This window comes from Anopheles darlingi, chromosome X, assembly GCF_943734745.1.
Source record: "Anopheles darlingi chromosome X, idAnoDarlMG_H_01, whole genome shotgun sequence".
Taxonomy (NCBI): Eukaryota; Metazoa; Arthropoda; class Insecta; order Diptera; family Culicidae; genus Anopheles; species Anopheles darlingi.
Genome location: NC_064873.1, coordinates 157,576 through 179,997, shown reverse-complemented (window position 1 = coordinate 179,997; position 22,422 = coordinate 157,576). Strand labels below are relative to the sequence as shown.

At 55.2% G+C, this 22,422-nt stretch overlaps 3 protein-coding genes across 6 annotated transcripts; 1 reads left to right on the top strand and 2 right to left on the bottom strand.

The window, feature by feature from the left end:
• Positions 1-670: 670 nt before the first annotated feature.
• On the bottom strand, positions 671-2,520 carry LOC125959763 (inaD-like protein). Its single transcript, XM_049692698.1, has 3 exons — positions 1,347-2,520; positions 1,123-1,278; positions 671-1,042 (listed from the first exon to the last, which is right to left on the bottom strand). Exons 1-3 carry the CDS (start codon positions 2,199-2,201, stop codon positions 806-808), a joined length of 1,248 nt encoding a protein of 415 aa, XP_049548655.1. The 5' UTR covers positions 2,202-2,520; the 3' UTR covers positions 671-805.
• On the bottom strand, positions 2,170-21,629 carry LOC125959741 (serine/arginine repetitive matrix protein 1). 4 transcript variants are annotated; one of them, XM_049692672.1, is made up of 4 exons: positions 21,483-21,629; positions 19,072-20,668; positions 9,904-9,992; positions 2,170-2,230 (listed from the first exon to the last, which is right to left on the bottom strand). In XM_049692672.1, the coding sequence occupies exons 2-3, from the start codon at positions 20,597-20,599 to the stop codon at positions 9,952-9,954; spliced, it is 1,569 nt and encodes a 522-aa protein (XP_049548629.1). In that variant the 5' UTR covers positions 20,600-20,668; positions 21,483-21,629; the 3' UTR covers positions 2,170-2,230; positions 9,904-9,951. The 4 variants fall into 4 exon arrangements, 3 of the variants coding, with proteins under 3 accessions (XP_049548629.1, XP_049548619.1, XP_049548610.1); XR_007469763.1 differs by lacking the exon at positions 2,170-2,230 and adding an exon at positions 13,831-15,134 and having other exon boundaries at positions 9,900-9,992; XM_049692662.1 differs by lacking the exon at positions 2,170-2,230 and having other exon boundaries at positions 9,810-9,992.
• LOC125951181 (uncharacterized) lies at positions 4,566-7,317 on the top strand. The gene is made up of 3 exons (XM_049679874.1): positions 4,566-5,744; positions 5,811-6,095; positions 6,634-7,317. The coding sequence occupies exons 1-3, from the start codon at positions 4,566-4,568 to the stop codon at positions 7,315-7,317; spliced, it is 2,148 nt and encodes a 715-aa protein (XP_049535831.1).
• Positions 21,630-22,422: the final 793 nt, after the last annotated feature.

Sequence of the window (22,422 nt, the reverse complement as noted above, 5' to 3'; positions counted from 1 at the left end):
GTGAGAAGACTGCGTGTATACATGAGACAGCGCTAGAGGAGGGAGAGAGAGAGCCAGAGAGCAGTTGATCCGGACTTCCGGTGGAAGGGGCTGTACGAATGAGTGATCAATCAGGTGTTGCGGTGGTCAGGGTGGAGGTCATGGTACCTTTCTACGCAGCGCAGAGCAGTGACCCGGCAGAGCAGGGTGGCGTGACGTAGTTGTGTGTGTGCTACGTCACGAGTAAACAGCGAGGAGATTCCAGAGAGTTCAAGGCCCCCTTCTCAAAAGATTCGGGAAGGGGGTTATGGTGTGCAATTGTCTTGAAGCAGTAGCCGCTCTCCTCAGCCGGTCGATCGGTAGTTGGCGTGATTTGTGTGCGTGTTTGTGTGACCTTCAGGGGCCTTGCCGACGTAGTAGTAGCTCGCAAACAGCAACCGGAACCTCTACCGAGCCTCAGCCCGAGCGATAACCTTACCTTCTGTTCGCTATCTCTCTCTCTCTCTGTCTCTCTCTCTCTCTCTCTCTCTCTACTTTCTGTTTATTTGCGGGTTATTACTCGTCGATCGTGACGTCGCAGACGTTGCTGGAAACTCCCATTCTACATAGGCGCGAAGGCGTACGAACGGACCAAACACGGCTTTCGGATGACTCATGAACACAGAACCAAACACCAACACACACGCATACACAGTAAACAGCTCTGATTTATTTTGATCTCAAAAACCAGCAGCTAGCTACAGGTGTCAGTAGTTGCCTAATTGCAATTCCAATAGCACTCCAGACATGACCCCTCCCCCTACCGCCCACACCCCCACACTGCACATTACCTGCTAGAGGAAGCCCAAACCTCCCGTGCATCACTTTCGTGCAGGTAGCTCAGGGAGCAAAGTCCCGCTGGCTGCTGCTGCTGCTCCTGCACTAGGGGCACCAGCGTGACAGTCGAAGGTGGAAGAAGGGAAGGGTGAAGGCGCAGTACCGTGATGATAGTCGCACCGGACAGGATACGCAGCAGCTCGATCAGCTCCGCCGTACTTCTCGTGCCCAGAGGTTCATCGTTAATCTGCCGGACAACAACAACAACAGGTCACAAGAGTTTCGGTGTATCTGAGCGTGTGTGTGTGTGTGTGTGTGTCTGTTTACCATGAGCAGTACATCGCCGACACGCAACCGGCCATCCCGAGACGCGAGGCTGCCCGAATGGATCTCACTGATGACCGTTCGCATCGGATCGGGCTCGGTCCGCAGACTGAAACCGTACCGGCTGTTCCAACCCTTGTGCAGCTCCACGGTGATAATCTGCAACGATCGCGACCGATGGTGTGGCGTGAGATGGTGCTGCGTCTACCACGCGCCTCAACCCTTACCTCATAGCCGACGTCACCGGACGGTAGCAGCGGCAGCAGCACAGCAGACGCCGAGGGCAGAGCGGCGGGACGGACCACGAGCAGTCGCTCATCACTCGGTAGCCGCGTTGGTAGTGGCTGCTCCTCCTCCCCCTCCTTCTCCTTCTCCTTCTCTCCGTTCTCCGCCGTTGTTGTGACGGCCAAATTCTGCTCGGTGTTGGAGCGCACGAGTCGTGTCGGTGTCGCAGCGATGTCGCCCGATCGCGGTGGCTGATTAACGGACTCGCTGAGGCTCGCGCTGCGCTGCTTCCGGAGTCGGCGTAACCGGCGCCGATGGTCGATGGTGGCCGTCCGGTGCGGAGGTCCGCAGCAGGTCGCCAGTACGGGCGGGGGTGGCCCACGGTACAGCTGTAACCGGACCGTTTCGGTGACGCTACGAATGAAGAGGATCGCCTGTTCGTACGGGAGGGGCGCCAGCGGGATACCATTGACCGAGTGGAGCCGATCGCCGACCCGCAGCCGGCCATCGCTCAACGCCGGCTCACACTTGATCGACCGGATGTAGTAACCGAGGGGCGACTCGTCCTCCTTCCTTATCGTGAAGCCGAGTGTGTTGTGCTGCTTCCGCATCACGATCTCAAACATGGCGGCGGTGGTTACGGCGTGAGCTATGCGCGTCGGCGTCGTGGCCTGCAGAATGCTGCCGTCGATCGGTGCCTCGCGGTACTTCTCAGAGGAGGAGCTGGGCTGCTGTCGCTGCTGCTGCTGCTGCTGCTGCTGCTCCTGCTGCTGATGCGCACCGTCGGTCGCCGCACTCCACGGCACGAGCGTTTTGTCCGGGTGCCGGCAACAGAAGGTCCGGAGCGCCGAGCCCATATATAGCGTGCGCGTCTGTCTGTGTTGAACTGCAGGAGTACAAGCATCAGTACGTACATGAGCATTGGGGAGCAAACGTCTTCCAACCTTTTGCTGTGGGCTACTAACACATGTTTGTACTTCTTTTTATCAAGATATGGAAAAAGCAAAACGTAAGATGCACAACTGCTGTTTACTTGTTGAATGTTCTACGATAGAAATTAACTTTCGGGCGCTATATTCGAGCGAGAGATCGACAAAACCAATGGCTATCATTATGAAACGCTATCCGTGCTTTAGTTGTTTGTTTTTTGTTTTGGTAAACGAGGGGTTTTATGAAGCGAATTTCCATTGATTGACCAAAGCAAGGAAGTCGCCAACGGATGATTATTTCGTTTTTGCCCCACGCAGCAACATCTGGATGCGTTTTACTAAGTGAAACGACTTGTTACGTATTTAGGACAGCGAGAGAGAGAGAGAGAGAGAGAGAGAGAGAGAGAGAGAGAAAGAGAGAGAGAACGAAAAAGAGAGAGAAAGAGAGAAAGAGAGAAGGGCGAGATGCATATCGCTCGCTGACTCGAGACTATTTCCTCCGTTCTCTTACTCTTTCATTCTCTTTCTTTCCCTCTTCCTCTCTCTCTCTCTCTCTTCCTCTCTCTCTCTCTCTTTTTCTTTATGTCTCTCTTCCTCTTTATTTCTCTCTCTCTCTCTCTCTCGCTCTCTCTCGTTCTATCATTCTATGATTCTTTTTTCTTATGCACTTTTGTAGCGAAAATAGATTCCGCGTTCGATCGGCGCACTCGCTCGCAATTCGCTCGATGCGCGGCGATTGCCTGTTGCTGCTGCTGCTGCTGATGATGTTGCAGCTGATGACAGATGGAGCATCCGATGCTCATGATAAAATGGGAAGCACCACTCGCTCTCGCACTCCCCCTGGGAGAGAAGCAAAAGGAGGTGAAGGGGAGGCGGGAGTTGCTGAAACAAGAGAATGGCAGTTGGGATTGCGGAACAGGAAGGTGTTGGTGGGAGGTGGGGTCCTTTCCGCGAGATGAAAATGAAACTTGAGGCAACTCATCACTCCACTCGCTCACACAACTCTCAAAATGTTGTGCCTCCCCCGCCTAGCACAATCTCTCCTCATCTTTCCCCTATTGGCACGTAAACAGAGGCGAGGTGCAACGCCGAGAAAACGGCTGCGAATAACATACGCAAAAGCTCGAAGGAGGCGCCTGGTGGTTCACTGTTCGGATGGCATGTGAGGCGGAGGTGAGGCCGGGGGGGGGGGGGGGCGGGGGGTGGTTTGGGATTTATTGTCAACTCGAAGGCGGGCTGAGGTAGGTGGAATACGCAATGGAGCAGCAATCGCCGGGGGAGCAGCATTTGCTTGAGCTGTCAATGTCATCTCCAAACGAGAGGGGGAGGGGAAGGGTGCATCTTTGAACCGTGGATGGACTCGATAGCATCCAAAGGACCGCGACCCCGGGGAGGTACCTCTCTCTCTCTCTCTCTCTCGTGAACTGGTCGTACGACTGTGACAGCTAGCCCACCGAAGGGAGGAAGGGAGGAAGCGAGGGAGGGAGCGGGATTTCTGCTGTAGAACGAGCGAACGGCAGCTGGCGGGACCGGACCGGAACGTAGCCGGAACGTGCTCAAGCGAACGAAACCGATGCACAGGAACAAGGCACAAGGGATGAAAGGAGGTTGAGGGAGTGAGGATGTGAGGGAGACAGAAGGGGGATGGGGTAGCTTCTGGTGATGATTTATGGGCCTTCATATAATGGGTGTAAAATATGATGTTACACTGCCACACACACACACACACACACACACACACACACACACAAACACACAACTTGGATGGCGCGGATGCGCTATACCCACAGGACAGGCCCCCCAACCTGCTCTACCCCGGATGGGGACGAGCTCGTTGCTCTCTCTCTCTCTCTCTCTCTCGCCGGCGGTCATTACAATGGATGTTGCGCTCGGCCGTGCCGAACCGAAACCGAATTCGAAGCAGTTTTGCGGATAGCGGACCATTTCTGGGGGGGTGAACGCACTTCTTGCGTGTGCGTCACCGACAGTGTCACCAGATCCAAATCAACAATCAGCAAACGTTGTTCCTGTCAACTTTCGCTCCCTCCCACTCCCATCCCCAGACAACAAATGCCATAGTCCTAAGGTAACAATTAGGATAGCCCCCCCCCCCTCCTCCCTCCCTAAGCGGTTGTTTTCGTTTCGTGGAGGGGGTGTGGATGAGTTGGCAGAACGATGGAACCCTGGATCCGGTCGAATCCATTCATCTCTGTCAAGTGCCGCGCCGCGACCTCGACAGTTCGACTGCTTGTGGTTTGGAGGGATGGTAGTTCAGTTATAGTTCGCACGTCAATGGCGGCGGTGGCTAGTACCAGTGGTGCCAGCCAGGCCCAGGCTACCCTGTACTGCTTACTACTCCTTGAGTTGCTGCAGCTAGTGATACCGGAACCGCTTTTGCTGCTCCAACAGCAACACGCGTGGACGCACACACTCGACGAGACCGAGGAGCGTCTGGTGGCGATCGGTCAGCGCTTCCTCAGTGACCGTACCGATACTCGTCTACTCGTCTTCCTGCAGTTCCCGAGTGACGCGACGGTGGCCGGTGACATGCTAACCCTCACGCTACGCTCCCTAGCGGTTGGCCGCCCGTCGTTGGTACTGCGCGAGGATGCGGCACCAGCCGCAACGTTGGCCACCATCTTGGCCGCCAAATGGCTGCCCGGTTCCACGGCGGACGGGGCGGAGGTGGCGCTGATCGTACTGCTATCGGACACGGACCTGCCGGACCGCTCGCTCCTCCGTCCCCTTCTGCAGGCATTCCCGGTCACCCAGAAGCTGCTGCTCGTCGGTGAGCCGGCCCCGGGTTGCCCCGGGGAGGCGGCTGACCTGACCTTGACAGCCGCCGGAAAGCTGCTCGAGGAGATGTGGCGCTCGGAGCGCATCATTCGGCTGGCCACGCTCTGGTACCGGGCATGCCCGGGCCGGTCCACCATCCCAGCACTCCTGTACGATCCCTTCCAGCAGCCCGTGACCGAGGGCGGTAGCTGGGGTGGGGTGACGCTGGTGCGGGATGCCGCTAGAGCGCCGCGGCCCCTACCGGTCGATGCGGAGTGGTTCGGCTGGCGTCACCTGAACCTCCACCGGATGCCGCTCGAGCTGTATGGGTTCGAGGCGGTAATGGCTAACCGGCGCCAGGATCTCGACATGCTACTCCTCCGCTCCTCCACCCCGGACAGCAGGATCCGGGCCGATGGCTATCTGGGCGAATTGTTCGGTGCGGACGTCGAGGCACTCGCCGAACTGGCCCACCGGATGAACTTCCGGCCCCGGGTCCAGCACGAGCCGGCCAACTTTGGCTTCCGGACTGTCTACGGTACGTACACCGGTGTGCTCGGCCGTCTCGTGACGCACCGGGACTCGTGGATGTCACTCAACGTCTACTTCCTCAAGGATTACGAGACGCGCGCGATCCACTTCACGGCGGCCGTCTATCAGGACAGCCTGTGCGTCTTTGTCAAGGCGGCCGGTATGGTGAGTAGACCCGACCCGAGCGCCATGCTATGCCATACCTTCCCTGTCACTGCTCCCCGCCAACAGCTCCCGGATTGGTTACTCATCTTCCGGTGCTTTACGCCAGTGCTCTGGCTCGCTAACGTCGCTTCGGTCGCGGTCGCAACCCTCTGCTACGCGGCCATTACCCGGCTAACGGTGGTGCCTCGCCCTGGTCCGGGTAGCCGCTGGCCAAGGACAAGGTCGGCTGGGATAATGGTGAGCGCGATGATGAATGCACCGATCGAGCGGCTGGACGGAACGACCGGGCGGCAGAAGCTGCTCATCGGTCTCGCTCTCCTCTGGGGTCTCACGCTGTCCGGAGCCTTCCAGGTGAGTGCCAAGGGCACCGAAAGGGTGTGTGTGTGTTTGTTTTTTTTTTTTTTATTTTATGTAACAACAGCTCTCTGGCAATTATCGCATCTCGTATCGTAAAGTGGAAAAGCACTATTTCAACTTTAAAAATTTGTCAAAAATCGAAAAATTGGAAATTTAACAAAAACTCGACGGGGCTACCTGGATAAACTTATGTTCTACCAAAAGAATATTCATTTGAATATTTCTGATGACCCAGCACGTGGCTACGCTGGGCACCGCAAAAAGTACATTTGGGCAAACTTGCCTTTCTAGACTGGATGCCATGAACGTAGTTTTGAACAAATCTTCCCCAAAATAGAACCAAATATTTTTGAAAAGTTGTAGTTTAAAATGACATTCACTTGAAAAAATTAATTTGTATGGTTTCTGCACAATAAATCGTCAAAAATTTTCCCTTTTTTGGACCGCAAATAACCAAAGCCATCCCTTAAACAAAAAGTACAATATTTTGAAACTTCTTCTCTATCATGTGTTTTTGGGGCGGGGGTGGCAGGGCTCCCTGGTGGACGTCTACACGACGCCTCGGTCGCGCCGTAACCTCGACACGCTCGCCGAGCTGGACGCGAGCGGACTGCCGATCGCCGTCAGCGCGCCCGCCCTCGCCGTGGACGTGTTCGGCAATGGGGAAGCATCGTCGTCGGCGTCCCGGACGATCGCTAGCCTGCGCCATCGGCTCCTCCTGGTGTCCAGCAGCAACAGCAGCAACAGCAGCAGCAGCAGCAAGGGTAGCGGCTGGTCGGTGGTGGCCGGTCAGACCGCTGCCCTCATTCGCAAGCAGGACTTTGGGCGCCTATCGATGAAGTATCTTGGACGGGACGGGACACCGCGCGTGCACCGGTTGCGCGAGTGTCCCCGCAGCTACACCCTTGCCTACCTCTACCCGCGCGGATCACCCCTGTACGCGGCCGCCAACCAGCACATCCTGCACTTCCTCCAGCACGGTCTGTACGCCCGCTGGCAGTCCGATGCCGGCCACCTGCTTGCTCTCAACCGGGCGCTCAAGGTTGCTCGGTTGCTTCGCCAGCGGACGGTCGGGACGCCGGTGGCCGGCGGACGCGTCGCTCTCGGGCTCCAGCATCTACTGCTACCGTTTCTGCTGCTGGCAGCCGGCCACACCCTCGCCGCTCTCGGGCTCCTCTGGGAGCATCAACGATCACGACGGCGACGACGACGATGATGACGACGTGGCACTTGGTGGCAATAAATTTGCGCGGGAAAGAACAAAGAACAGTTGAGTGCCGCTTGAGGTGAGGTGCAAAGGCGATGATAGATACGTAATACCTTCATCAGCCGCCAATGAGTGGCCACTGTAGCACCTCCCCCCCCCCCCCCCCAGAAAAGGGAGCAGCAAAGGCAGCAAAAGTTAGGCAGGAAGGGGGTGTGGGGGTGGAGGGGGGGGGTGGGTGGAAATGGGATGGTAAAATATCCCAGGCTATGATGAACTCCAAGAATCCGGATCCGCTACCGTCGCCAAAGGGCTTTTAAGAAGCGAGAGGGCGGGCGGGAGTTTTGCGTCAACTTTTGCTACGCCCTCGCCTTCCTTCGCCTTTCCTCATTTCTCCTACCACCCCGTTCGCCTCTCTCTCGCTCTCTAGCTCACTGCTCTGCTCTACCATCGAGCCTCGAGATATTATTTAATTTTCAAACTTTTCTGCTATCGAGCGTCCATCCAGCTGAACGAGCAAAAGAGAGCGAGAGAAAGATAGAGAGAGAGAGAGAGAGAGAGAGAGAGAATCGTGGTCCTCAGTATCATCTTCCGGAAGCCGGTGATTACATAATCGGCAGTCCGGCAATCGAGCGTTGGCGATCCACTCCAGCCGACCCCCTCCCTTGAGATAGTGACAAGGCTGGTGGTGCAACCCCGGAGGGGGGGGGGAGGGGGCGGATAGATTCTTTCCCTTCCTCCAACGCACGCACGCACTCCGTCGCATCGGTTTGTTCACTCCAGGTAAGCAAACGGTCGTCCTAGGAATGATGAGAGGTAAGGAGGGAAGGGAAAAGTTGGGAAAAGTTGCGAAAAATGCCATGGGCTCGATTCCCTCGAGCAATCCAATTGAAGTCCTTAGCAGAAACTGGACAGGAGGGCCAACGGGGTATGGGGGTTGGGGGGCACATCCCAACCAGTGACGGTGGCAGTCGACCGACTATCGACCGGACACCCGGATCCTTCGTATCCTATCCTGCATGTACGGTTGGCAGCTCGTGTGTGTGTGTGTGCGTCTGTGGAGTGTGCCCCCTCCCCCCTCCTCCCTCCCCCCCCCCCTTCTGTGGAGACCGAACGGGATTCGTCAGTCAGTTCAAACCAGAGCCGCAAGCCGAGCTTTGAACCGTGACTCTGTAGACTCTTCAGAATCTTCCGACACCTGTGCCCTTTGTGTCTGCCTGGTCCTGCACCCGCCATTACCAGCCGGCCAGCCAGCCGGGCAACCTGGCTATTGCATGTTTCATGGTTTTAGGTCGGTGTCGGTGACCCGCGTGAGATGATTTGACGTACACGCACGGAAAACGACGACGACAACGACGACGAGGCCGGTCGTTCCTACAGGAGGATCGATAGGAGTAGTGTGCCGCAGGTCAGGTGCGCCGGTACCGATGCGAATGTGTCGCCGATGACGAGGCGATGGGTGGCTGGATCACAAATCGATTCAAAACACACACACACACACACAGACGTCGGTTCCGACCAAAGCATCTGCAATCGTACGGACCAATCGGACTGACGACGGGCGAATAAGGCACGGGTAGGGAAGGGGGAGGGGGTAGGGGGGGGGGTAGGGTAGAAGGTCGAACCGCTCCTTGTGGCAATCCTTTCTTTCTGCTGGCTACCAGGTACCGGCCAGGTTGAAGGGGTACTAGCGGGGGATGCATCGATTTGATGCAGCCCTAGGCGATGTCCTAGCTGCGAGCTATAAACACAGACACACGCGGGTCTTGCCGCGGGTTTGTTTGCCATTTCAAGGTGTGTGAGGTGTAGCACACGCTTGGCGTTTTCTGTTTGCATTGTGATGCTGCTGCTGCTGCTGCTGCTGCTATCAACTGTCTCGACACAAACAATGGCCTCCCATCCCCTCTTTCTTTCTCTCTCTCTCTCTCTCTCTCTCTCTCTCGCCCTCTCTCGCGCTTTCTCGCTCTCTATCGTTATCTCTTTCACTTCGCTTCACACGGTTATACTTACGCAACGGTCGCAGCAAAAGCAGCAGGTGTACTAACTGAGCGTGTGTGCCATGAGTGTAGGTGTGCGTGTGTGTGCGCCGCACACAACCTGCTGCGAGTTGGCGAGCCTTTTTTTTCTTTTATAGCCCTGGCCGTTATTTATTTATTTAGCGCAACCGCTGGAAATACAGTGGCTTTCGCCCCCGCACCATCCACGCACAAAAGACCCGCGCTTTTTTTACGGCGGAACCCCCGGACGGAAATTCGCCCCCCCCCCCCCCCCCTCCCTCCCATAACGGACCTTCCTCTCCGAGATGCAGCCCATCGTCGCCGTCGTCGTCGTCGTCGTATTTATTTTGGTAAATTAAATCTCCGCGACTCCTCCGCGGCACTAGGCGGTAAATGCGAGGCACACAGAACCGTTTGGTCTACTGCTCTCCTTCCTCTCCTTCCTCTCGTGTTTTCTTTCACCTCTTGCTCACCCCCCCCCCCCCCCCCCCTTTGCCACTGGCTCGCGCGACATCGACACCATCGAGAATTCCGCCGGCCGGCATTGTCTTTTGCACGCCCGGTGAGAGTCAACTCACCACCACCACCACCGTATCCGTACCTTCTACCTCCTACGCTGGCTGGCTGGTCCAGTGGGTTCTGTCCCCTCTCAGAACAGGCTATCCGTGAAGGCGAAGCAGGTGAGTCGATCTGCAAAATAGAAGGAAACGAGAAGAAGACGGTCAAGTCGAGGTTTTTTTTTCCTGCAGAGAGTAGTAACAGTTGAGGTGCTGCTAGTGTGTGTGTGTGTGTGTGTGTGTGTGTGTGTGAATGGTCCCCGTTTGGGGATGCTTCTTCTTGTCACTTTCTCCTCCTTCTCTCTGTCGCTGCAGAAAGTGAATAATGATCAATGGGAAGCCCCCCCTGGAGTGCTCTAGATGGCCAAACGGTCTGACGGGAATGTTTCAAGCTACTGTGCTCTGCGTGCGCTCATGTGTGCGTGTGTGTACCATGGCATTCGGAGCTCCAGATTCCGCTCCGTTTGATCCAGATTGATCGGTCCGCTCCAATCGTCGCATCGAGTCAGCGGTATCCGGGACCATTTCCTGCGTTCGTCCCGGAAACGGAGCAGGTCGCACTCATACGTATGCGGGCGCGCGTTCGAAGGAAGGAAGGAAACACACTATTTCGGTCTCACGGCCACTACACGACCAGGTAAGGACCATATAGCCCATCTGCGGGGCGTGCGTTGCTCCTACCTTCATAGGTAAATTGATTCCCCCCCCTCAAATCACCTACAACCTCCTCTCCGAGCGCCCCTGTGAGCCGCGAGATAAGGGTCCCCACCGCCATACCGGCAAAAACCAACATTCAGCAACAGCTGGTGTGCCACACACACACACACACACACACACAGCCTTTGCCTCTCTATCTGCCTCTCCACTTTGGGTGCGTGAGGGTTACCAGCACCCAGAACAGTAAACCCAGCATCACCAGCATATGTTGCTCCCAGCAACATACACCCCACCCCACCTATTAGGACCCCGCCCCTCATTTCAAATACTTCCGTTTCTGGCCAATTTCTACGTACGTACAAATTATGTTCTCTTATAATCCTCTACGTGCAGAGCAGCGTATGCCAGAAATGCTATCTATCCGGTTTTTTTTTCCGGTTATTATCCGTTGTTCTATAGCCGCCCTTTTTTTCTTCATACTTAAGTATTCTTCCATAAAATATATTACACAAATTTAACCACGTAATGATTATCTTACTATGTGCGTTTATAAAAAAAAATGAACAACGCATATAGTGTATTTGAACAAAACCTGAAAAAAACGGAAGTCATAGGGCACTACTATCGCGTCGAGTTGACTCGACATCGTGCCGAGCTTGTTTCGATTTGGAGGTTGGGTAATTGTCTGTTTGTTACGGCAGCACACTTTTAAGCACTTTACCGCAAATTTTAACAAGGGTTTTCTTGAAACAAAGCGTAATTGAAATTTGAACTTGGGATTGATATCGAACAGCACGATATGGTTTTTCGATAGAGACACTCGAGTGACGCATGGTTCGAGTATACTCGCTAGATTCAAATTCCACAGTAGTGCTCATAAAACTGTAATGCAACTGTAGAGCCGCGGCTATAGGAAACGTAAGGAGTGTATAAGCTTCCACGGCCGTCTGACACACCCAGATGTATGCGCATTTCACCCTCTTGTCTCTCTCTCCTTCTTTCTCTCTCTTTCTCTCTCTCTCTCTCTCTCTTTCTCTCTTTCTCTCTCTCCCTCTCTCTGTGTGCTTCTCGCACCGAACATAGAACGCACAAAACTCTCAGTTCGCTAATTTATGAGCTAAACCTGATGGGTGTATGCGGGGGTAGGTGGATGGTTAGAGAGGAGGAGGAGGAGAAAAGGCTTCTCTGGTGCCGGTTCTGGTTAAAAATGGGGGCCTTAGCCCATGTCATGACGTCCATGAGAAGGACGAGAAGGAGGGAGGGGTCCTGAAACCCCCGCAGTATCTGGTCGTGTGTGCGTCGGCGGGGCAACCTTCTTCAGGCACCGGACCGGGCCAACCGGACACCTCCTTCCGGGCCGGGCAGAACACATCCTGTGTGGAATGGTTTCTACTCTCCTCTATATGGCGAAACCAGTACTACATCAGCATATACCCTTTGTGTGCGTGTGTGTGGGTGTGTGGGGGTGTTTACCGAAGGATAACGTAAGTGCTAATGAGTGTGTTCCATTTTTATCGGCCGAACCGAAACGGTTAACGGAAATGCGAACGTTACGCACCACCCTCAAACACCCATTCCCCAGTGAGGTGACCAGAACAGAGGAGTTGACAGGGGATGGGGAAGGGGAGGTGGAGGGGGAGGGTTTAAAACAATCTATAACAGGAGCAACAGCAACAGCAGCAGCCATGGACCATGGCAACAGCTCGGTCATGGAGGTCCGAAAAAGAACGAGTTAATTGCAATCCGAAATGCGCCTTCAACCCCTGGTTGTCAGTAGCCAAGGTTGCTGATTCAGCAGGCGCTGGCGCTTCTGTCCCCGTACGGTCCCAGCAACTGCCAACCGACAGATAAACACACACACAAACACACACACACACACACACACACACACACACACACCGGCGCAGCAATGATCGAAGTCCTTCATCAAAGCAGCGTTTCGAGCGCTTAAGTGCTGATGTTGCATTGGCCTCGGGCAATGGGAGCGCTGGAGATACGCAAAGAGTAGTTTTGGGGGAAGTGGGGTAGGTGGTAACACGCGCCATTTGGTGGTGGTGGTTTTTGCAAATTGTGAATTGCGGGCGGGCATAAAGATGGCGAATTTATGGCGGGCGGAATTTAATGACAGCGGTACTAAAATGGACCAGAAAAACACCCGGGAATGGGAATGCAAAATGCCCCTTCTGCTTGGCACTCGCGTTAAGGGCGGCCACCATATGGGAAGCAGGGGAGGGGGGGGGGGAGTGCCCTTTCCATTTATCCATTTATAGAAACCCGACTAGAACGCTATGGAAGGGATGGTGGGGCCGTGTGCAACCATCCCTAAACCCCCCGACGGACGGACACACGAGGAGACGGTGAGGACGATGTTTTGCACACGGATGATGTTCGCGTTTATTCCCAGGACGCAGTCCACACGCATACACCGCAGGATAAAGGGTTGACGATCGAAGCTTTCGTACGATGATAATGGAGGGTGCAAAAAGGATTGTGCGGGACAGGGGTTATCCCGCGATAATTGGAGCGTTAGTGACCCCTATCGTAGGGCACTCTCCAAGGAATCTCTCGCTCTTCGTTCTCGTATAGAGTCCCCTGGTCCCGACCCGGAATGGGTGAAGGGTGCTCGTCGAAGGGGTGGACCTCGTCCGAGACTGGATAGACCCAATCCCAGAGCAGAGTTCTCGGCTACCTTTGCCAACCGCAACCGGCTCGGTCTGCATTCAGAACCCAAGATCCTGGACCGGACCATCTTTCTTTCTTCTTCTTCTTTCCCCTTCATTTTCTCGTTCCACAACAAAACAAACAAAACTACCATTGTTTAGGCATTGGCAGAAGCACTCCTTCCTTCTCTCTCTCTCTCTCTCTCTCTCTCTCTCTCTCTCTCACGTCTCTCTTTGGCGGGGGTGCTTTCGTTTATTGAAACGCAGCAAACATCGCGGTGGCTTCGATTACATCTCGGCTTGATCTCCCTTCCTTCGCGACCGCTCCCCTCGGTGTGTCCTGATACATGGGCACACACACATACACGCACACAACCACATGTACGCAGAGCAGCGTAGAAGCGAAGCAGAAAGAAGCGGAACCTAGCAAAGGATCTCCCCGCGGGGAAGGATTCTCTCCGAGACGTTAGCAGCAGGGGTTTTGCGATACAGGGAAAGGGGGGGGGGGGGGAGGGCAGGTTTTGTTAGTGTAAGGCAGCTGGCTGGCTGGCAGGAGCTTTCACGATTTTTTTGTTGTTGGTTTTTGCAACTTTTGGATAACTTTTTATGTTTTTTTTGGTTTTAGTTGACACGCACACACAAACACAAACGCACTCGCATATAACTGGGGCACGCACGCACGCACGCACGCACGTTAATGGTTGATGGCTGGATGATGGTTGGGTGGGTTGTGGGTTGATGGGTTTCTCTCGTTTTTCTCTCTAGCGTTCCGGGTTGATGGCGGGGGCCGCATCGCTACGTCATCGATGAAAGGGGGGGTGGGCTGGGAAGGGTGGCGGGTTTCGCTAATCGAGGCGCAATAGGGTAAGCGTTAGGTAGACGGTCCGGACGAACGCACCGATGAGCAGGAACGCGCAGGCGACTGTGGCGAGGTCGAGCAGATCGATGTCCACGGAGGTTGGCCGCCAGAATCGGGCAACCGGCCGGAACCCTCGCCATCGTCGGTGGTGCCTTCGGACGCGCCTAAGGAGTGTCCTGGTATGCAGTGCGGTGATGCTTGCGCGCATAGTACTTCCAGCGGCGACGCGTATCCGAGGACAGCTCCGCTGCCGCTGCCGCGGCCGCTGCCGAACGCGGCGCATCGGTGGGCACGGGTGATGGGGGATCCGGAGGGGTGGCCCCCTGGCGGACTGCATCCGCGTACGACGGTGGCTGCTCGCCAGCGGTGGCCACCGGTGGCCGTGGCGGTGGTGGTGCTGGCTTCCGAAAGGTGCCTGTCGCCGGCGGCGGTGTCGTCGTCCTAGTCGCCGCCCTAGTCGCCGCCCTAGTCGCCGTCGCTGGGGCACCGGTCGGTGGTTTGCGTACAAGATCGACGAACCGGGCGAACGCGTGGGAACGAGTGGCCGGCCGCGGTGGCGAGGAAGCGGAAGTGGAAGAAGAGCTAGAAGAGGGTTGACTAGTAGCACCGTCACCACTGCCACTACCACTACCACCACAACCGAGACAGCTGTACGAGCGTTTGTGGCCGTGGCTTGGCTTCGGTCGCTGCATCCTCGCCCCTTCGTCCTCGCTGGTTGATCGGTGGCTCTTGATGGACGACTGTTCGGGGCAGATCGCTGCTTCCTGGTAACTGGTACGCTGGCGCCCGATCGAAACGAATCCGCTCGACGGTGAACCACTGGTGGTGGACGGTGAGAGAGCACGAAGCGAGCGAAGGAGCACTGCTGCACTGCACACTTGGGATGCACTTGGCTTCACTGACTGGCTACTGCTGCTGCTGCTGCTGATGGCCGATGATGATCTGTTCGCTGCGAGCGTCGCCACTGGAATGGCCCGAGGTGGATCGGCGATCGACGATGCAGCATCGCGACGATGGTCCGATCTGGATCGACCGATCGGATGCGCTCCACCGTCTGGCCCTGCCACGTCACCGGCATGCCCATGCGCACGCCCTGCACCTGCACACACACACACACACACACACGCACCAAGTTGGGTTCGTACGGGGAAGAGGCAGAGGCAAGGGCAGAGAAGAAAAAGGGTTTTTTTGGAGAGCAGAGTACAGAGAAGGAGGAAGCGAGAAAGAGAGAGAGAGAGAGAGAGAGAGAGAGAGAGAGAGAGAGAGAGAGAAAGAGAGAGAGAGATAGAGAGGAAGAGAGAGAGAAAGGAATAGGATCATAAAATTAGTTAGAGCATTCCTCGGATATCGCGTGATCGCAAGTCGCGCTTTGTTTGTCTCGTGTCTCAAACACTCCCTGGACTGCTCAAACTGCTGGAAAATTCCGGGTTTTTCAAACCACCTTGCACACACACACACACACGCACGCACATGCATCACACCCCCTTTGGCACCACGATCCACATATCCACCTAGGATAGGATGACGCACAGGTGGCACGCGCATTTGTCTCAGGGATCAGGTAACTGGGTCAGGTGCAGATAGTGCATCACCTGTAATCCTCTTCCTGGGACGGGAAACTGCCGGGAACAAAAAATGGAATCCCTGGAGCTCTCTCTCTCTCTCTTTCTCTCTCTCCTAGATGCCTTGACGAGCCTCTAGCCTCGTGTCTCTATCTCGAGGTCCTAAGACAAAGAAAATCCTCGACTCGAGCATGCGGGGGAGGAGGTTAATAGTTCACACCCCGCAGTACGCAGTACCAGTGGATGAACTCATCGCAGCCCAGTATTTGACTCCCTCCGGCCATATGCCATTGTCGTTGCACTGATGAAGGGGGTGGTTAGTAATTAACATCCTCCTAAATTTTCTCGAACATGTCAACATGTCACACCGTGGAGGTGTAAAAAGTGCTCTCTAATTTACGTGCCTCCATCTGTCCATCTCGTCGGTTCGGTCGGTCGGTCGGTCGGTCGGTCGGTCAGTCCGGTCCGTTCCGTTCCGTCCGTGTCCAAAAAACCGCGGACAGAAAGCTAGAAGGCACCCTGTCACATCCTTCATCCTCCATGGGGGGGGGTGGTGCAGATCACAAATTTTGAATATTATTAAGGTGCAGAAGTGCATGAAATATGGTGAAAGGTACCGAAACCGAGCGCACCACCGAACGAAAGGGTGTGCGTACGTGCGCTCCGTACCGTATACACTCGGTGCTCGGTGACACATTCGCTAATTGTTGTTATAAATGGGTTGCAATAGATATGATGGGGTGATCATCACGAGTCGGTCCCCCCGGGGGCACCATGAGCTGCACACCATGATCTTGGTACCTGCTGTGCCAGTGGCTGCATCTGCAAACCATTGACGAGATCACTACCGTCACCGTTGTGTCCGAGCGAACGAGCGAGAGCCCAGGGCCAGCAGAGTAGTAGCAAAACACGCAGCAGAGGGAGTGATGAAGTATGCGCGAGAAGGAGGTGAGGACAATTCGCCTCTAGCATTCAACTATTCCTCTCATCACCCCTGGGGGGGGGTTGGGCCCCTGTGCAATAGTGAGTGCAATTTGCAGTAGCACCAGCACGGAAAAACAACTTCGCATTCCAACTTTTACGACATTTAACCTCGCTGAAAACACCTCACACGGGCAGACCTTTAATGGCGCCAAGCAATGGATGTTGTTCGATCGTGCCGATCGCACCGATCACCGACCGGGACAGGGCCAGGGCATGGGCGTGGGCATGGGCATTACACGGGAAGGGCAATTCAAGCGAGCCGAATGATGAGCCACGTATTGTATTTATAACACAACTCCAGCTGTCCGTGGCGGTTTTACTGCGGATACCGTACCGACTGGTGCTCGGATGGGAATGTTCTCCTGGGCCGCGGTGAAGGATCTCTTACGCATCGCACCGCAGAAGTTCGTATCGAGAGATAGTTTTCGATCCGTTTTTCGATTCGATTACCCGCTGATTACACTCTAGCTCGGGTGGAGTGAATGATGGGGCGGGATGGATGGGAGAAGGGGAAAATGAAGGGATGAAAGACTAGCGGCGTGCGAATCAAAGCGTTAAGAATGTTCGAATCGAGATCGAGATCGAAATCCAGAACCGGGATTGAGCGAATGGAAAATGTTAAGAAATGGAGAGCGAGAGAGAGAGAGAGAGAGAGAGAGAGAGAGAGAGAGAGAGCGAGAAAGAGAAAGAGGAGGGGATCCTTGTTCCATCGTATTCCACTTGAGAGTCCACTGTACTGGGAGTTGTAGAGTTTATTAGTTTGTACAATGCATTTTAAGGGGGGGGGGGGCTTTGGTTATCCAAAAAAGGCTAATTTTTGACGATTTATTGAGCAGAAACCATTAGACTTAATTTTTTCAAGTGAATGCCATTTTAAACTACAACTTTTCAAGAATATTTGGTTCTATTTTGGGGAAGATTTATTCAAAACTACGTTCATGGTATCCAATCTAGAAAGGCAAGTTTGCCCAAATGTACTTTTTGCGGTGCCCATCGTAGCCACGTGCCGGGTCATCAGAAATATACGAATCAATATTCTTTTGTTAGAACATAAGTTTATCCAGTTAGCCCCGGTGATTTTTTATAGAATTTCCAATTTTTCGATTTTTTGCAGATTTTTGAAGTAAAAAAAGTGATACTAGTTTTTCGATATTGCCTCAAAAAACGACACTTTACATAATTAAAAAAATTATCTAAACAAAAGTATCGACAATTTTAACAAAAACTCGACGGGGCTACCTAGCAAACAGAGCACAGATTATGTGTTGAAAATTTCAAAACGATCGGTCCAGTAGTTTTTATGCTACGATGGGCACCGACTTTGAAATCGTAGGTTTTGGGAAACGCGATTCAAAGTCGCGAGATGCTTTGAGTCTTGTATGAAAGGCGGATTTTCAAAAATCAGTAACTTTTTCAGTTTGGCTTCGATTGATCCCACAATTTTACACAATAACCTTTGAAAGGATAAGCACTCATAGGAAAATAAAAGAAATAAATGCGAAGAAGTAAAATAAAATACCGAAGCCCCCCCCTTAAAACAATGAGCGCTGCGGTTGTGTGTTTGTTTTTTTTTTGTTAAATGTTTAATAGATAAGGTTTCAAAAACTCTTCAGAAGATGTAGTACTCTTCAGAAGATTCGTAATCCGTATTTACATATAAAAAAACAAACAAACAAACTAACAAACAATCAAACTCCTAAGTGTGTGATTGGTCATCTCTCATTTGTTTTTTTTGCAGCTCGCTCATTATCAAAGTGATTGCGTGTGAGTAAGTGTGCATGTATGTATGGATATTTGTGTGTGTGTATGTGTGTGTGTGTGTTTGATTTTCAGAAGATCGTCTACAATGGTAGGCACCTTGAGCTACTGCTAGTGCGTCAGGTTGTCAGGCATTGGGTCGGATGCAGGGCAACAACAAACAACAACGACAACAACAACAATCTCACCGGCCACTACTAGTGCCACTGCACCACTGGCCTGTTTGCCTCGCGGCCACCGCACCCGCACCACCCCTTTTCACCTTTCCCACCCACACACACGCGGGCGCGCGCACACACACACACACATTCACACGGACAACACGCGGGGCGGACGTGCACTGAAGCGACCAACCGAGGGACGCAAATATAGTCCTGGTGATGTCACCAATAGTATAGTACCGAAAGCAGTTCAAGCAGCAGCCGCACCGAAGAAGGTACGAGCCGTACTGACGGGCAAGGATTGCAAGGAGACAAAACCCCCAAAGGCTCACGCAGAAGAGCAGTCCCGAATCTCGAGCCCGAACCAGAGCCCGTCAGATTCGTGTGTGAGTGTGCGCTGGAGTGCGCCTGCGCGACAACGCCAACGATGTCGTCGTCGCCGTCGCCATTGGACAAAAGCACACGAATTTACGAATGGTGGAATCAAAACAAAAACGCAGCCGCCAAAGCCGCAACAAGAAGGAAAGAGAGCGAAAACCCACAACAAAACGAAGGAGAAAGAGGTACCTACCGTGAACGGTGGAGGCGCCACGCGGTTCCCTGGAGCTGGACCGTCGGCCCCGTTGGTGTGTCCGTCTGCTGGAGCGTCTGCTGGGAGTGTCACCGGTGCCGGACGGTGCCGGTGAGTTAGACGAGGACCGGCGCACGACGACGGATCGACGAACCGGGGGCGACGGCGGTGGCGATATGCTCTGGCTGTTGGTCGGAGTCACACTGGCACTGCGTCTTCGGCGCGCCCGATGTACCGGCCCCGGTGGTGCGGCGGCGGGACTGCTGGTACGCGGTGTGCCGCGACGGTTGCGACGCTCCTCTGGCAAATCCTGCGACCGCAGCATCACCTGTGACAGCAACCGATCGATCTGGTTGATTGCCGGCTCGTACCGGGATGGTTCACGGTCCGACGTCGTTGCGGCTAGTAATGGTGGCGGTGGCTGCAGTGGAGAGGTTGGTGCGGGTGCGGGTGCGGGTGCGGGTGCGGTTTGCGGCAAGCCAGTAGCCAGCTGTTGGCGCTGCCGGCGCCGTAAGCTACGCTGCGTGTGGAAGCTTTCCTCGCGCACCATCAGCGTGCCGGCATTGCTCCGCACCAGCTTGTAGATCTTGGGCCGCGTCGCAGTCGCCTGTTCCGGTGTCGGTGCCGGTGCCAGTGTCGGTGGTTCCTCCACGACTTCCTCGATCGTGACACCGTGCCCGGTTGACGTCATCAGTTCCTCAGGTGGCAGTATAAGTATCGACGGTGGTGGTGGTGGTGGTGGTGGTGGGGTCGCTTGTGATCTCTTCTGTTCCTGCGTCATTGAGCAGCCACTAATACTGCTGTTGGTGCTGTTGCTGCTGTTACTGCTGCTACTGCTACTGCGGCTACCGTTTCGACCGTAGAACTCGCTGATACGACCCAGGATGGAGGACGAGCGGCTAGCGACCGAGCGGCGACGCGACCGACGGCGAGGGATCGCACACTCCGGCTCAGCCACAACCACGCTGGTCGATTGGCTCTTCTGCAGGAACCGATACTGGGATCGGCTGGTCGAGAGCTTGTGGCCAAGGCCCTTGCTGTGTAGCTGGTTGAAGATGTCGGCCAACGAGTCACCGGATGTCACTAGCCGCTCCTTGACGAGGGTGGTCCGGCTGCGGCGGTACGGCCCACGGGCGATCGGCTCGGTGACCGATTCGTCCGGGTTGGCGCCCCCATTCGACCGTATCACGCAGTCTGGCCGATCGACCTCGACCATCAGCTCGCCGCTCGCACCATCGTACAGCTGGATGCGGGGGAAGTGAATGTTGGGCGAGGAGCTGGACGTCGTCAGCTCCCACTGCCATTCGGTCGGCTTCTTGAGCGCTAACCGCAGCAGATTCTGGTTCTGGGCCAGCAGTCCCGCTCCGGTATCGGCTGCCGGGACCGTGCTGCTGTTGCTGCTGCCGCCGCCGCCGCTTTGTCCGCCACTACCACCACCACGACTCCGACTTCGGCCACTGTTCACGGTCTGCAGCAGGAGATCCGTACCGGTTGTCCTGTGGCTGGACATTACGTCGCTTGCACACATTCAACTCACGCACACACACACACACACACCCACACACACACACACACCGACGAGTTCACGTCGTTCGTCCTGGGGGGAAATGAATGGTTGGAACGGATTAGCGGACATGGCACCTGGCACCACGCGTGTCCCAATGCCCAAGGTCGCACGTATTACCGTTCGTTTGTTGCGCTTGCTACTGTTACTACGCACACACACACACACACACACACACACACACACACACACACCGACGGGTGGTACTAAAATTAGAACAAATGACGTGACGCGCTTCGTTCGTTCGTACGTTCGCTCGCGTCGTCTAGAAGACGATGGCGGCGAAGATGATGCCCGCTGACGACGGCAAACAGCGTGAAAGTGATAACAGCGAGAAAACGAGCGGAAAGAGGGAGGGGGGGAGGGGAGTAGTGTTCCAGTTTCCCTGCTTCTGCACACACTCCTGGTCATCAGCGAGTCCTGTCACCCGGTTCCTGTCACGTCAAACGTCAAACAGTGGCGCGTCGCCGTCGCCGTCGCCGTTCGTCGGCGTAAACAACGCAATGCTGCCGAGCAGTAGCCACCCCCGCCCCTCCTTTCCGTCTCTTGGATTCATTCTGTGCGCACCTGTGTGAAGGTCAGTCAACGCCCGGGTCCCCAGCATTCCGATGCGAGGCTACCTGGACCGTTTCCGGACCGAAAATAGCATGCCGGTACCGGCGTGCATGAGTGGGTGTGTGTGTGTGTGTGTGGATGAATTTTATATGTCGTCATTGAGCATCGATCCCCCTCACGAACTTCCATCTCTCCTTCACATACACACACACACACACACACACACACACAGACACGCGCGCGCGCGCGCGCGGCCGCAGCATTCCAAAACGATTCCCGAATAGATCCTTACCCCGCTTGGCCACCTTACAACAACAACAACAACAACAACAACAACAGCAGCACTACAGCAGCAGCAACAATGGCTGTGGATCCGTTCCCGGAATGGAAAAAAAGGCACTACACGGACGGACGGTCGGACAGAGCACCATACGGACGGAACGCCCCTAACGAACTGTCACAGTTCGAACCGAAAGGCAGGTAGGCAGGCAGCGGCCTGCTCGAGGGCAAACGTGCGGCGGCGGCCTGGCCTCGTTGGCTCACGCAACCGCCTCCCTGCCCCGCACTCGCGCGTCTTCCTTCTTTTCTTCCTTCCTTCCGTTCTGATCGCGGTCGGTCGCTCGAGCCGCTGACACCGAAAGCGACCAAGCGACCTAGCGAGAGATCCGCGACGCACGCAGATGCGCGAGGAATGCGCGCATCCCACCCTCACGGAGGGACGGACGAAGGGATGGGGAAGATGATGCTGTGATGACACCGGACAGTATGGCTGGGGAAGCGCAAGCGCCAAAACGCGCGACCGCGTGAGTGAGTGAGTGAGCTCATCGTGAGTGAGCCGGCTGCACAGTGGCCGCGCCCGGCCCGGCCTGGCCCTCACGCAGACCCTCAACACCTCAACGCATCCTCCTCCCACCCCCGTTCGGCCTATTTCATCTCGCCGATCGGGTGTGCTCAGCGCACCACGTGGGAGGCGAGAATGGAGGGAGGGTGAGGAGGGGGGGGGGGGAGGTAGAGGGACTCACCTTTTCCAACCACCATCCATCCATCCATCCATCCATCCATCTCCATCTGACGGTCAATGTGAAGTGCGTACAGCAGGGTGTTGTTGCTCAGTGATGGTGGTGGTGGTGGCAGGGTAACGTGGTGGTTGGCAACGGATTCAAGGGCACGGCGTGAGTCCGTTCCACGAAAAATGGCAAGCACCAAAGCACCACTCAAACGGCCAGTCAAGC